Here is a 15,335-nt window from a genome sequence, read left to right as displayed (position 1 = left end):
AATTTTCTGCGGACCGGCACCGGTCCACGGACCGGCGGTTGAAGAACTGTGTTCTAGAATATCCTATTATGATTCTTCCTATTAGTTACTCCCAACAATATCCTATATAATAAAAAGCTAGCCGCGCATGCGCACTCAGACCTGCGTGATCTGTGATCCATAGGTCCGTGGTCAGAGTGCGTATGCGGCGGCCAGACAAATCGCGAAAGCACAGCATAGCCGGCGACTCCCCCCTCCCACCCTCACTCACCGTCAAAACCACCACCGCCAAAGCCTCCTCCTTCTCGCTTTGCCGTCTTCTGTCTACTGTGGGCCGCCCTCTCTCACTACTTCGTTTCCACTAGGGTTGGCCGGTGAGGGGAGCCACCATGGCACATTCAAAATTAAACTTCCCCCCCCACCCGAACCCCCGTTGAGTCTCCCACCACGGTCTGACCCTCCCATCCACGTGGTCTGGCCGGCTCCCTTAGTCCCTTGACGCCGCCATCCCCTTCCCTTCCCGCGGTCGACAAACCTCCTGGCTCCAACAGCGGCCGCAGCACTATAAACACGCTGCTTCACGGCCTCTACTGCCCTGATTTGCTCTGCCGCATCTCTGGTGATGTCATTAGGGACACGGAAGAGCAAATCAGGGCAGTAGAGGCCGCAAAGCAGCGTGTTTACAGTGCTGTGGCCGCTGCTGGAGCCAGGAGGTTTGTCGACCGCGGGAAGGGAAGGGGGTGGCAGCGGCTGCGGCACGGGACTAGGGGAGCTGGCCAGACCGCGGGGATGGCACGCATCTTCAACAGTTTTGTAGGCGGGAGGTGCGTGAAGGAGTTTCAGCTCAGAGGAACGGCTGGAGGGTGCTGCAGGTGGCCCATGCAGGTAAAAATTCTCACAGGAGAGGAAAGGGGGCTGCTTCGGGGGGGAGGGGTGTGCTGGGAGGCAGATCATTTTGCTTAGGGGGAAGACAGAAGGGGGGGCCACGGAGAGACAGGGAGGAACTGGAGGGGGAGAGGGAAAGGGGCCTGCTTTGGAGGAGGGGTGTGCTTGGAGGCAGACAGCTTTGCTTGGGGGTGAGACAGAAGGGGGGCCACAGAGAGACAGTCAGTGAGGAATTGGAAGGGGAGAGGGAAAGGGGGCTGCTTTGGGATAGGGGTGTGCTGGGAGGCAGATCATTTTGCTTAGGGTGGAACACAGAAGGGGGCCACGGAGAGACAGTCAGGGAGGAACTGGAGAGGGAGAGGGAAAGCGGCTGCTTTGGGGGAAGGGTGTGCTGGGAGACAGACAGCTTTGCTTGGGGGGGAGACAGAAGTGGGCCCACGGAGAGATAGTCAGGGAGGAACTGGAGGGGCAGAGGGAAAGGGGGAGGGGTGTGCTGGGAGGTAGATAGCTTTGCTGGGGGGGAGACAGAATGGGGGGCCATGGAGAGTCAGGGAGGAATTGGAGGGGGAGAGGGAAAGGGGGCTGCTTGGGAGGAGGGGCGTGCTGGGAGGCAGACAGCTTTGCTTGGGAGGGGAGACAGAAGATGGGCCACGGAGACACAGTCAAGGAAGAACTGGAGGGGGAGAGGGAAAGGGGGCTGCTTTCTAGCACCTGTTAATGTAACGGGCTTAAACACTAGTTAACATATAACATACTTATTACAAATCAGGAATGCTGCAAGAAGGTGCCCTTGTTTGTTTATGTCAAACATTATAGCCCAGTCATTTATAGTTACCTGCCATGTTCTCTTCAGAAGTTGGGAAAGACCATATCTGTTCCTGATCTTCAGATGTTCCTTGTATACAAGGGGTCCAAAGTAATATGTTTTCATCTCCCCCCTTTGACTTCCAGAGAGAATCAAAACTAAGAGAGTCATCCACATGGCATCTCATGGCATCTGTGGGCACTAATTCAACCTTCACCTTTGGGAATAGAGACACTTTTCCTGGTTTGACATCCTTGAAACTGGAGACTTGAGATTCCTCTGTAAGCTGAACCTGGAGTTCTGGCTCCTTTTCAGAAGCAATAATGTTTTCATCACTCCTGCACTGTTCAACTTGTCCATTCCAAGTCAGGTCTTCCTGAGAAGTTGCAGGCCCACCTTTAACAACACGGTCAGTAAAATCTGCTTGAAATTTTGATAAAATTTGATGTTTTTGTATCTTTGGCTGTAATATATCTGATCTGCTCTCTTCCTCATTCTTTTTCTGTTTTGCATCTAAAGACAAAAAAAATGCTAAAGTCCAAGACAGAAAAGGATGCCTAAATGCAACAAAAATCTCATACATTAGTCATTAAGTACTTTTTGGCTGGCTAGGAAAGGGATTTTGGATACTGTATATTGTATGCCCTTTTCAATAGTAGATCGAGGTGAGTTGCATTCAGGTACAGTAGTTAATTCCATATTCCATGTTTGAATCTGAGGCAATGAATAAGTGACTAGCAGGGCTGACAACCTGTGGATGAGGTGAGGCTCTGATCCAGGGCGCCCGTAATAAAGGGTGCCAAATGCCTGGACCAATGACCTCACCAGACCTATAGGTTAAGCCAAGGCTCAGCACCTGAGATATCCTGCCCCCTCCCCCATTTTTTACTTACTTTTGTGCTGCATCCAGAGAGCATTTTCCAGTTGACCAAAGCAGTTCAGCTCACTATTCTAAGTGTGAGCCATACAATACAGGAAGATTGGGTACACCTACAGTTTCAAATTTCATGGAACTTTAAACTGTAAAAGTACCCGGACTTCCTGTACTGCACAGTTCAGACTTAGAATAGTGAGCTGAACCACTGCAGTAAAGAAGCCACAGGAAGAAAATTGGTGGCAAGAGAGAAACTATGAGACAAGGTAAAAGCTAGGGAGGGGGATATGAGAGAATGAGGCTGGGAAAAGAGATATGAGAGAGAGAATATGAGGAGGTATATGAGAGTGAGTGAGTGAGAATGGGTATAGGCTTGGAGGGGGGGGGAGAGAGAGAGGATATGCTGCAGGGCAGATAGAGAGAGAAGAGATCCTGGATAGCTGGGGTGGCTGAAGGGAAGAGAAGAAATCCTGCATGAAGAGGTCAGAGGGAGAAGAGATGTTACATGAGATGTTACATGTACGGTACAGGGATTCAAACAGGGATTGGACGGATTCCTGAGGGATAAAGGGATCGTGGGATACTGAGGGAGGAGCTGGGATGTAACACAAGTATAGAAAGCTAACCAGGTAATAAGTATAGAAACCCAACAGGTCGTGCATGTGCAAGACTGGAGGGTTAGGACTTCGATGGGAAGATAGGACTTCAATGAGAAACCAAGGTGACAAGGGAGCCCCTTCTGGTGATTCAGACAGGTCGTGACCTGTTTGGGCCGCTGCGGGAGCGGACTGCCGGGCAGGATGGACCTATGGTCTGACCCGGCGGAGGCACTGCTTATGTTCTTATGTTCTTATGAAAAGCATAGAAAGAGACAGGATATTCTGGATGGGAGGGCAAAATAGAAGAGATTCTGCATGACTTGGGAGAGGGAAGAGAAATACAGAGGATATGCTGCATTGGTGCTATATGGCTGGAGAGGAGAGATAAATAGAAAGAATATGCTGCATGGATGGAGCAAACGAGAGACACACTGGCAGGGAGGGAGAGAGAGAGAGAAATGGCTGTATGGCTGGGGGAGGGAGAGAGAGAGAAAGAAACATGACGAAGAGATGTTACATGGCAGGGGAAGAGAAGGAAGAGTTAGTGAAAGATTGGGAAATAAGAGAAGCAGAACATGAGGGCCTGGGTGAGGGAAAGAGATGGAAAGCAATAAAATAAAGTTTACTGGATATCCACAGTGAATACATGAAAGGTTTGCATACATATGTAAACCTCTCATGTATATTCACAATGGATACACTATGACAGACAGAGAAAAATGCTTGAGTATCTGAATATATTAATGTAAACTGTTCTGAGCTCCCCTGGGAGAATGGTACAAAAAATTAAATAAATAAATATCCTGAAAAACAGAATGCTATGGTATGTCTTTGGGACTGGTTTGAGAAACACATGTTTAAATTATTGAATTGTATTTGACCCCAACCAGGGGCACAAAAATTGGTCCAGGACACCACAATCTCTTCAGCTGGCCCCTGTGACTTGCCCATGATCACAAGCAGGGATTTGAGCACTGGTTTCCCAGCCATTGGGTTGCTCTTCTATTCATTAATATTACTATCTGCCTTTCTTTATTGTCTATTCCTAGATTCCTGGCAGTTCATAGGTTTCTCAACAAGTCTGGAGTAAAAATATTAGCCTATTTCTCATGTGTCATTTACTTTAGTTGCAACATTTACATCAAAAATAGTAAGAGACAAAATACTGAAATTGTTTTACAGAAACAGAATAAGAAAGAATGGACTGAAAGAGATCGTACACAAAATGGAGGACAGAGACAAGATGGAAGATATAGAAACCTTGAAGAATATAATGTACTGTTAGCTTTTAGACAGTATGGGGTTAATAATAAAAAAAAAGTCTAAAAAGTGTTCTAAATGGTTACTTGGACGATCAAAAAGCCTGATCGTCCAAGTACCCATAACCAAAGCTGGTTTTTAGACGTATCTAAAAACAGCTTAGGCCTTTCCCCTGCCTCTAAACGCACAGAGAGAAAAGAGGTGTGTTTAGAGGAGGGGAAAGGGCGGGCAGTGGGAGGGAGATGGGCCGACCTACACCTAGGCGTACAACACCAATAACCAAAACAGTTTAGTCGGCACTTAGACCTGTTTGACTTAGATGAAAGAAAACCAGGTCTAAGTGCCGAAAAAGGGGCCACTGAGCTGATGGCCGCTGACGCCATCAGTTCAGCGGCCCGGCAACCTAACCATCGTGGCAGGAGAGATGCCTCATCTCCCCTACCACGATGCCATCACTCTTCTACCCGCACTGCCGTGACCCACAGCAGTTCGGGTAGAGGAGTGATGGCATCGCGGTAGGGGAGATGAGGCATCTCTCCTGCCGCGATGCATCACTCCCCCCGCCACACACACATCGGGGCAAGAGGGAGCTCAAGCCCTCTTGCCCCAGCCAACCGCGGCACCCCCGACATATCAGGGCAAGAGGGAGCTCAAGCCCTCTTGCCCCGGCCAACCGCGGCACCCCTGACATATCGGGGCAAGAGGGAGCCCAAGCCCTCTTGCCCTGCTGCAACCATGACCTCCCCGACTCGATCGGGCCAGGAGGGAGCCCAAGCCCTCCTGGCCCAGGCGACCCCCCTACCCCCACCCCCCCACTACATTACGGGCAGGAGGGATCCCAGGCCCTCCTGCCCTCGATGAACCCCCCTCCCCCCAACGTCTGCCCCCCCCAGAACCCCCAACCGCTCCCCCGTCCGACCCGCGACCCTCCCAGCCTACCCCCACGACCCCCCCACCCCCACCCCTCTTCCCCGTACCTGGTTTGAAGTTGGCCGGACAGACGGGTGCCCAAACCCGCCTGTCCGGCAGGCAGCCACCAACAGAATGAGGCCAGATTGGCCCAGCCATCCCAAAGGCCCGCCCATAGGTGGGGCCTAAGGCGCCTGGGCCAATCAGAATCCAGCTTTTAGGCTCCTCCTTCGCCTAAAAGCCCTTCTGTTGGACGTTTGTGGCTTAGACATTGTTTTGTTTCATTATGGCTAAAATGTGTGGACGTGGTGTGGGTGTACCTTTAGATGTAGTGGAGATTGGGCGTTTAGGCGGAGGAAGGCCAAATCAAAACATGGACGTTTGTTTTGGTTATGGACACTTTCCCTGCTTCTGGGTTGAACGTTTAGGGACTTAGGCCAAAAGGGGACTTAGACGCTTTTTTTGATTATGCCCCTCTATGTGAATACAAGCACATCAGTGTCTATGTAACCTTGTTTGCTAAACATTTTGGAAACTAACTACACTAGTCTACTTTTCCTTGTCAAGTTTATGTATTACTAGTGTTTAAGCCCGTTAGATTAACGGGTGCTAGATGTCTCCTGCTTTTGAACCTGGGCAGGGGCAGAGGCAGAGCCGTGGCGGGAGGGAGTGACGGTGGGAGAGCAATTTCAAAGCTTCAGCAGCGGCGGCTCCTTGACCAATCCGCGCTTACAACGTCCCCACACTTGTGGTCTGGCTGGCTCCCCCACCAAAGCCCTTCGCAGCGGCAGCCCCTCCCGCATCCGTCCCTGCGTCCCAAGCCTCTCCGAAGGCCGGCTCCCATGAAAATGGTACCCCTCTGTCCAAAGCCGCGGCGGAAGCCTACCTCAAGACACATTTCAAATCTGACATATTGTAATCACAAAACAGAAAATAAAATTATTTTTCTTACCTTTTGTTGTCTGGTCATTATTCATATCATGTAGGGGTCCCAGGCTATGGTTGGCTTTTCATAACTCGCTTGCCAGGGCCCCTTCTTTCTTCTTCCCTCCCTCCATCCCTGCAGCTGAAGACAGGCACCTCCCCCCAGTGGTCTGAGACAGGAGGGAGCAGTTAGGACAGGGTCTGAGGGCAAAGAGGGGCTCAACAGCGCCCAACCACCTTTCCTTCCCTCCCTCCATCAGGTGCAGTGAATCCACCAATGTTAAAAGGAGCCGCGTCGAAATCGGAGGCCTGCCACTGCTGTAGCACGTTCCCCTCTGCCTTGGTCCCGCCCCTTCTCTGACATATGGGACCGCGGCAGAGGGAACGTGTTACGGTGGCGGCAGGGCTCCAATTTCAAAGCAGCTCCTTTTAACATAGGCGGAGCTGAACTGTACCTGATGGAGGAAGGGAAGGAACGGTGGGCCAAATTTCGGCAACGGCAGGAATTGTTTTGCGGGCCAAGCACCGTGAAACTTTGTTTCTTTAGGCAGCCCCGGTTGTTTACTTGGATTCAATGTGAGCCGGGTGAGGAAGGCCGCCGCAGCCTCGCGGCTAGGTAGGGGGACAACAATGGCGCTTATGCTCAAGCCCCCGCTGCAACTCCTCTCTCGATCCTGGTGCGGTTCGAGAGGGGAGTCGTGGCGGTGGCTTGAACATAAGCGCGATTGTTGTCCCCCTACCTAGCTGCGAGGCTGCGGCGGGGTTTCCATGGCAACCCGATCGCGGATCTCATTGTAGGGCCGGGTCTGGCGGCGCCATGTAGTGCGGAAGCGGGAGGCGGGACCTCAGCACAGCGCCGCCGGCCCCCAGGAGCTCGAGGCCGGCTGCGGACATGCCTGGCGTGGCATGGTGCAGGAGGAACAGTGATCGGTGGAGAGCAGGTGATGACAGTGATAGGTGGCGCGAGGTGGAGAGTAGGTGATGACGTAAAACGTGCGCATGCGCACTCGTGTTTTCGGGACGGATCAGGGAACACGTTTTTTTTAGTGCGCATGCGCGGCCTAGCATTTTATTATATTAGATGTATCACAGTACGATTAACCGAGTCAAGCTCCATTTGGTTGATGACCCAGTCTATAAAATTACGTTTTAGTTTAGTTTAACCTTGAACAGCAGAAACAGAAAGTAAAAGAAATGCAACGTGATTTCCCATAAAAGGACACATTATCAAGAAAAAGAAACGTAGGCACAGCCAGTTCCCTAAACAAAAAGAAATTTAGGCACAGCCAGTTCCCTAAAACAAAGATCAGGCTGGCCAGGTGGGGGAAGGGGGGCTGGCAGCAAGGTTTGGCTATGCAAACCAAGAACAACAAGGGAAATTAGGTGTCACAAGTAGATTTGCTAAGAAAGCTCTCATGAAAGTCAGAGAGCAAGCTTGGCAAAATATTATAAGATTATAGAAATAATATATACAGGAGGAAAAGGTAGAGTGGCACATTCTATCTCATTTGGTAGCTTGAGGTCATAGTACTCACTTCCCTGTTATAGCTTATTGGATTACTAATCATTGAATTAGTTTTTGCTTTGTATATTTTTTGACTGCATTGATTTTTATTGATACAATAAACCGTTTGGATTCCAAAAACCATAACAGGGTGTTGGTGGTCATTTCCTGTGAAGGGCTTGAGCAGTCGGCTCTTCAAGAACAATAAATTTATTGGGTCGTTCTATAAGGGTATACAAGGGCTGTTCAAAAAGTATCAGACCTTTATTTATAACAAATACTTTTATTCAGATACAACAACCTTATACTAATCTCCTTTAAAGTATTCCCCTTGGGCTGCACACACTTCTTCCAGTGGTTCTGCCACTGTCGGAAGCAGCGTTGGAACACTCTTTTGAGATTGCTCGTAACTGGTCCGTCACATTCTGCATGATGTCTTTTCTTGACTGAGATCTGGTCCCTTTCAGCTTGGGGAAAAGCCAGAAGTCACACGGAGCCATGTTGGGAGAGTAGGGAGCCTGATGAATCACAGGTGTGTTGTGTTTGGCCAGGATACTTTGTATCAAATGTGAAGAATGGGCAAGTGCGTTATCGTGATGGAGCTGCAAATTGCCCACTGCCCACAGGTCTGGTTGTTTGCTTCTCACTGTGTTACGAAGGTGATGCAGAACATCTTGGTAGTACCCCTTGGTGATGGTTGTGCCATGTGGTGTGTACTCGTGATGAACCATGCCACTGGAGTCCAGTGGCGTACATAGCATATGTGACACCCGGGGCCCATCATTTTTTGGCACACACCCCCATCATATGAAAAATATGATTTTTAGTAACAATCCACATATCGCACAAGAGTGTACCTAGGAAAAGGCAGCATCTTAAACACTGCAGTGAGCACTAGAACACCAACACATACATTGTAAAACTAAACAAGCCAGATCCTGCACAGTCAATTGATCCTGTTCAGTCAATGCTACATAAAGCCATGTCCCTTTCATACACACAGACAGATACACCCTCGCCCAATATGGAATAATCACAAACTAAAAATAGAAATGCGTAGACAAAAGTTAAACTGAACTGCCAAGAAACCAGACTCTGCATACAATGCAACACCACAAAAACAGTAATTCATGTTCTCTAATACTGTGCAAAATATAAAGACAGTAGATGTAAATTTGAAAAACTGATACATAACAATCACCACTTTACAAATTAACAAATAAAAATAAAACAAATAATGAGAAATAAGAAAATACCATTTTATTGGACTAATCCCTGTAAACTTGGTCCTCACCCCCACAAACCACCCGATTTCATCCACACAAGCCTTGAATTGTTTTATATTGAATTTATTATATTAAAATATAAAAAGAAACAATATTCTGTACAATTGTCAATTTATAAATCAGCATCTTCTCCCCACTCTCTCTTCCCCATTTCCCTTCAGCGTCCTCAGCCCACTCTCTCTCCACTTTCGTTCAGCACACGCACATAAAACAAGCAAGTAATTTTATATCATTTTCATTCTATTCATTCATAGAAATTAAAGTCTAAATAATGCCAGTCACATAACAAAACATGATTTTACAAAAATAATTCCCTACACAGTCAAGCCTGCAAGGATTACTAGATGTCTTTCAGCAGCTCCCCTCCCTCCCTACCCCTTACCTTTGTGGCCAAGTCAAAATGATCTTCCAACAATAAAATTTTAAAAACACAAAGCACACCGTACGCAGAGAAAATGTTAATTATCATTTATATTCCGCGGGTTTTCAAAGAGGTCAAGGCAGATGACTTTATGCAGTGTCACCTCAGTAACAACTATACAAAAATAGATAAATATACCCCCTCCCTTTTTACTAAACCACGATAGCATTTTTTAGTGCAGGGAGCTGCGCTGAATGCCCCACGCTGCTCTCGGTGCTCATAGGCTCCTTGCGCTAAGAACTGCTATTGCAGTTTAGTAAAAGGGGGCCATAGTGCAAAATATAGACAGCATATATAAATTCTCAAAACGGACACATTTTCATCACTAAATTGAAAATAAAATCATTTTTCCTACCTTTGTTTGGTAATTTCATCAGTCTCTGGTTGCACTTTATTCTTCTGACTGTGCATCCAATATTTCTTCCCTTCTTTCAGCCTCCTGTATGCTTCCTCTCCTCCAGACTTCATTCCCTCCCCCAACTTTTTCTTTGTTTCATCCTGTCCCCTTCTTTCTTTCTCTCTCCATGCCCCCTTTCTTTCTGTATGTCTGTCTTTCTCTCTCTCTCTCTCTCCATGCCCCATTTCTTTCTTTCTTTCACCCTGCCCCCTTCTTTCTTTTTCTCTCCATGCCCCCTTTCTTTCTCTATGTCTGTCTTTCTCTCTCTCTCCACATGCCCCATTTTTTTTTTTCTTTCACCCTGTCCCCTTTATTTCTTTCTGGATCCCTGTCCCCCCTTTCTTTCTTTCTCCCTGCCCTCCCCCATGCCACTGCCATTGGGAAACATGCTGCTGCCACCGCTGCCGGGGAAAGGCTGCCACTGACCATCGGAAACAGGCCGACGCCGAGTTCGCCCTGCTTCTCTTCCCCGCAGGCCAACCAACTCTCTCTGCCCGATGTCAATTCTAACGTCGGATAGGACATTCCGGGCCAGCCAGGCAGCGATTGGCTGGCCCAGAACGTTCTCTCCGACGTCAGAATTGACGTCGAATGGCTAGAGTTGGTCGGCTCGCGGGGAAGAAAAGCAGGGAGGGATAACTCGGCGCCGGCTTGTTCCTGATGACGGCAGTGGCAGCCTTTCCCCGGTGGCAGCCTATTCCCTGGTGAGTGGCCAGCTGTGCACCCCCTTGGGCCGTGCACCCGGAGTGGACTGCCCCCCCCCCCGTATCCCCCTTGGTATTGCTGCAGACCTGCCTTGCATTTTTTGGCCTCGGGGATGTTGAATGCTTCCATTGTGATGACATCAACTTGATTTCTGGGTTATACCCATAAACCCAGGATTCATCACCAGTGATGAAGTTGGGATCACTGTTCACAATCTCCAGCATGCCCTGTTTGATCTCCAAATGGACTTGCTTCTGCTTGATTGTTAGCAGCTTTAGCACGAACTTCACTGAAATTCTCCTGAAGCCCAAATCCTTGGTCAAAATGAACGGATCCAACGCTGATGCTCGCCTCGTCTGCAAGTTCTCTGATCGTGATTCGATGATCCTGCATCACCAGGGTCCTCAGTTGGTCAACGACGATCTCATATCTGGATATTGAGGGTCTACCAAAATGTGCTTCACTCTCCACTGATGTTCGGCCATTTCTGAAGCGGTTGTACCACTCCTTTATCTGTGTGATGCCCATTGCTTTGTCCCCGAAGGCTTGTTGAATCTTGCGGATCGTTTCCACTTGGGAATTGCCAAGCTTTACACAAAATTTAATGCAGTAGCATTGTTCAACTTTTTCTGTCATTTTTAAAAAAATGAAAATCTAACAGTGCTCACTTACACTTCCTCACTCATCGATGGTCTGCCGGTGACTGACAGCTTATATAGGAGGAAAAAATTCAAGCATGCACATTAGGGTTGCCTACATATGTGCACCAAACCACACCTCCATAGCTTTATTTGTTTACGCAAGAAAAATTCTAATACTTTTTGAACAGCCCTTGTATATCCAGATATCACTAGGAATACCCAGAATAGACAGGGTCCTCCAACTGGGTGACTGTTTTCTTCTTACATTTTGCTGAAAGCATAGGAGCCGACTTTTGAAAATGACTGGGGATGCTGAACCCATAACTCACAACATATTTCCCCTCACCCAGCAAACAAAAGTGAACAATCAGCCTTTATCTAAATATTAAGAGCAGGTCAGGTAATGTGAAGAAAAGAAAATCTAGGGTCCTGTCACTCTCTTCTCCCCCTCCCTTGTCAGTATCATATTCTCTCTTTCCATTCAGGCCATTCATAGCACTTTTTTCCAAGAAGTCTCTCTCTTCACTCAGCCCATCTACATCACACTCTCTCCCCCTCCCCCCCACACACAATTTTTTCACTTTCTCCTAATTTCTTCTCATTTTCCTTCCCTCTTCCTACTCCCTCAGCACTTCTAAATTTGATGTTTTATATTTTGGGTACGGGGGTTTAATAGCTTTCTTCCTGTTCCACGCCTAAGGGCTCCTTTTACCAAGCTGCGCTAGCGGGGTTAGCGTGTGTGACTTCTCATCACGCGCTAACCCTTGCGCTGGCCAAAAACTACCGCCTGCTCAAGAGGCGGCTTGATAAAAGGAGCCCTAAATCTTTTTAGCCTGTTCTGCTTTTCATTTCTCTTTGACCCAGCTTTCTATAGCTACTTCTATTTCCTTCCACTCCCTAGCAAGCTCCAATACACCTTTAACTAGCCATTTGTTCTTCCATGCAGATTTTGCTCATGTATCCCTTCACTGCTTCCCACTTCTCACTCTCCTTTACAGGTGAGACTTCCTTAGATTGGTAGGTTCATAAGTGTTGGAACAGGGGGCCACAGGGGCCATGTCTCCTCAAAAAAACATTTGCAGTGGGAAGCTAGAAACATAGAAACATAGAATATGATGGCAGAAAAGGGCCGATGGCCCAACAAGTCTGCCCACTCGAGAATCCTCTTACCAAATAGTCTGCCTGCTCAAGGACCCTTCTTCCCTGGAGTATCTATCGATTGAGCATAACTCCGTAGTACTCCCATCTGTTTGTCCCATCGACTCTTGAAGTCGAGCACTTTACTGGCCTCGACCACCTGGTGGGGAAGATCATTCCATCGATCAATCACCCGTTCAGTGAAGAAGTATTTCCTGGTGTCACCATGAAATCTTCCTCCCTTAAGTTTTAGTGGATGCCCTCTTGTCGCCGTGGGACCCTTTAGAAAAAAGATTTCCTTCTCCACTTTGATGTGGCCCATGATGTATTTAAATGTTTCTATCATGTCCCCCCTTTCTCTGCGATCTTCAAGAGAATATAAGCGCAGTTTGATCAGATGTTCTTCATATGGGATGCCTTTAAGTCTTGAGACCATCTTAGTGGCCATTCTCTGTATCGACTCCACTCTCTTTACATCTTTTTGATAATGTGGTCTCCAAAATTGGACACAGTACTCCAGGTGAGGTCTCACCATGGATCTGTATAACGGCGGTATTACTTCCGGCTGATAAAGCTCCTTCTGATGCACCCAGCATTTGACTGGCCTTCGATGTAGCTTTCTCCACCTGATTAGCAGCTTTCATATCTTCCCGGATGAGAACTCCCAAGTCCCTTTCTGCAGTAGTTCTTGTTAAGTTTTCATCATTTAAGGTGTATGTTTTGCGTGGATTTCCACTCCCAAGGTGCAATACTTTACATTTCTTGGTATTAAAGTTTAGTTGCCAAGTACTGGACCATTTTTCCAATACAAGCAGGACTTGCTCCATAGTGTTGGGCCTGGTTGCACTATCAGGTTCTGAGGCCCTGCCCACAATGCTGCATAAGTTAGCGTCGTCGGCAAATAGTGTAATTTTGCCTGAGTCCCTGGGTCAGATCCCCAACAAAGATATTAAATAGCATCGGGCCCAAGACCGAGCCCTGCGGCACTCCACTGATCACTCTCGACTTTTTGAGGGGATACCATTTACCGCCACTCTTTGAAATCTTCCGCTAAGCCAGTCTTGTACCCATGCTGTCAGTGTTTCTCCTAGTCCTAGCGAGTTCATCTTATTTAATAACCTTCAGTGTGGAACACTATCAAAAGCCTTACTAAAGTCCAAATACACTATGCCCAGAGGCTCACCCTCATCCAGTTTTTTTGTTACCCAATCAAAGAAGCTTATCAGATTAGATTGACAGGACCTTCCTGTTGTAAAGCCATGCTAGTGGGGATCTCTTAATCTTTCATCATCCATGAACATGTCTAATCTGTTCTTAATCAATTTTTCCTTGAGTTTACTCACTATTGATATGAGACTCACCGGTCTATAATTTTCAGGCTCCGACCTACCTCCCTTTTTGTGGAGCGGGATAACGTTTGCAATTTTCCAGTCTAGGGGTACTTTTCCCTTGCTCAGGGAAAGATTGAAGAGCACGGCCAACAGCTCTGCCAGGACATCGCTCAATTCTTGAAATACTCTAGGGTGTAGATTGTCCGGGCCCATAGCTTTGTTCACATTTATTTTTGATAGCTCACGATAGACTTCATTTGCAGTAAATTCCATGTCCTGGAATGGGTCTTCCGAACCCCCCCTTGTCTGTAGCTGAGGACCAGATCCTGGCGCTTCGCAGGTGAAGACCGAGCAAAAGTAGTTATTGAGTAATTCTGCTTTGTCTGCATCTGAGTCTGTAAAGTTACCGTCAGGTTTCTTTAGGTGCCCAATGCCGCTTGTGTTCTTCTTCCTGTCGCTAACGTATTTGAAAAAGGATTTCTCCCCCTTCTTTACCTGCCTAGCTATGTTTTCTTCCATCCGGAGTTTGGCCTCTCTGACTGTCATTTTAACTTTTCTGGATTTTGCCATTGAAGTAAAGGCTGCTTTGTTTACCTCATTGGAATGACTACGAGTCATCATTGTATGTTCCAAAAACAGACAATATTTGTTTATTGTTAGTATAAAAACTTACAGCAGCAAAGGTATAGCAGAAAAATATATTGTCAGTTCAGAATATGCAATGGAGATAAGAACTTGCACCCATATGCTTAGCAAGGGGCTAGCAGTTCCCCGTAGCATAAGTAAGTGAATCTCTCTGGCCCTATCTGTGATGCACGTGTTTTTTATACAGAGAAAATCTTTCTTTGTTCCAAAAAGTACATCCCCGAATTCTGGTCATGTGACTCCCTATTGGTACAAAAAATGTATACCTAACTATTCCTCCTCTCAGTCCACGCCTCTCTCACTCCCCCCCCCCCCACGAGAGGAGCCCGAGCAGTCCAGAAACAGAGAATTCTTCATGAACTTTCCTCCTCCAGCTCTGAGATCCTTATCACTTTGCAGATGCTAATTAGTGGTTTTACAATTCTGTGCATCTTCAGGATGGCGTCCTTGTATGCTGAAAGTTGGCAAAGTTGACCTTTCAACAATCCAGCTGCTTGGTTCCCATAACTCGGTTCAGAGACAGGGAGCAAATGTTTTGGTACCAAGTTCTCTCATCTCGATACACCCACATCATCCTGCAGGGATCCTTGCTCGTTATAAATGTTTTATGGCTTTCCAGGGTGCCTGGCATATGAAGTCATACAGCACTGATAACAGTTCAGCAGAACCTTGGAGAAATATCCTCCCAGCAGGGAATGGAGACAAAAACTTTGTAGCAGAGGTCAGCTGGGTTAGCATTGCAAAGGATACATGTGTTCACAGACAGCAAGGTACAGGCTGGGCCTGGCTATGGGAAAATATAGGTCTGTAGTGTCCAGCATACACAAGTGAGGCCAGTATGTCCAGTTGATCCATCTCACCATATAGGATTCTTTAGCTTCAAATTGCTGCGATTGTTTGTAGGTAACAAATGCTTTTTTTTTTTGTTTTACTAGCTCTGATATCTCCGCGGAGAACCACTGTGGTTTGTTGTTCCTGCTTCGTTTGCTCACGGTTTTTATGTATATGTTGGTTGCATCCAGCAGTGTAGATT

The 15,335-nt window shown here is 47.4% G+C and overlaps 1 protein-coding gene across 2 annotated transcripts in view; it reads right to left on the bottom strand.

Moving 5' to 3' along the window:
- Positions 1 to 15,335, bottom strand: part of LOC117366039 (zinc transporter 10-like) — a 311,507-nt gene that overhangs the window by 67,482 nt on the left and 228,690 nt on the right. For both annotated transcript variants that reach the window (XM_033957076.1, XM_033957077.1), the window contains exon 2: positions 1,700 to 2,182. In XM_033957076.1, coding sequence (XP_033812967.1) covers positions 1,700 to 2,182 — 483 coding nt within the window. The remainder of the gene's footprint in view (positions 1 to 1,699; positions 2,183 to 15,335) is intronic.

Source organism: Geotrypetes seraphini, chromosome 8, assembly GCF_902459505.1.
Source record: "Geotrypetes seraphini chromosome 8, aGeoSer1.1, whole genome shotgun sequence".
In the NCBI taxonomy this organism is placed as follows: Eukaryota; Metazoa; Chordata; class Amphibia; order Gymnophiona; family Dermophiidae; genus Geotrypetes; species Geotrypetes seraphini.
The sequence above is the reverse complement of the archived record's forward strand: the minus strand, read 5'-3'. Positions and strand labels throughout refer to the sequence as shown.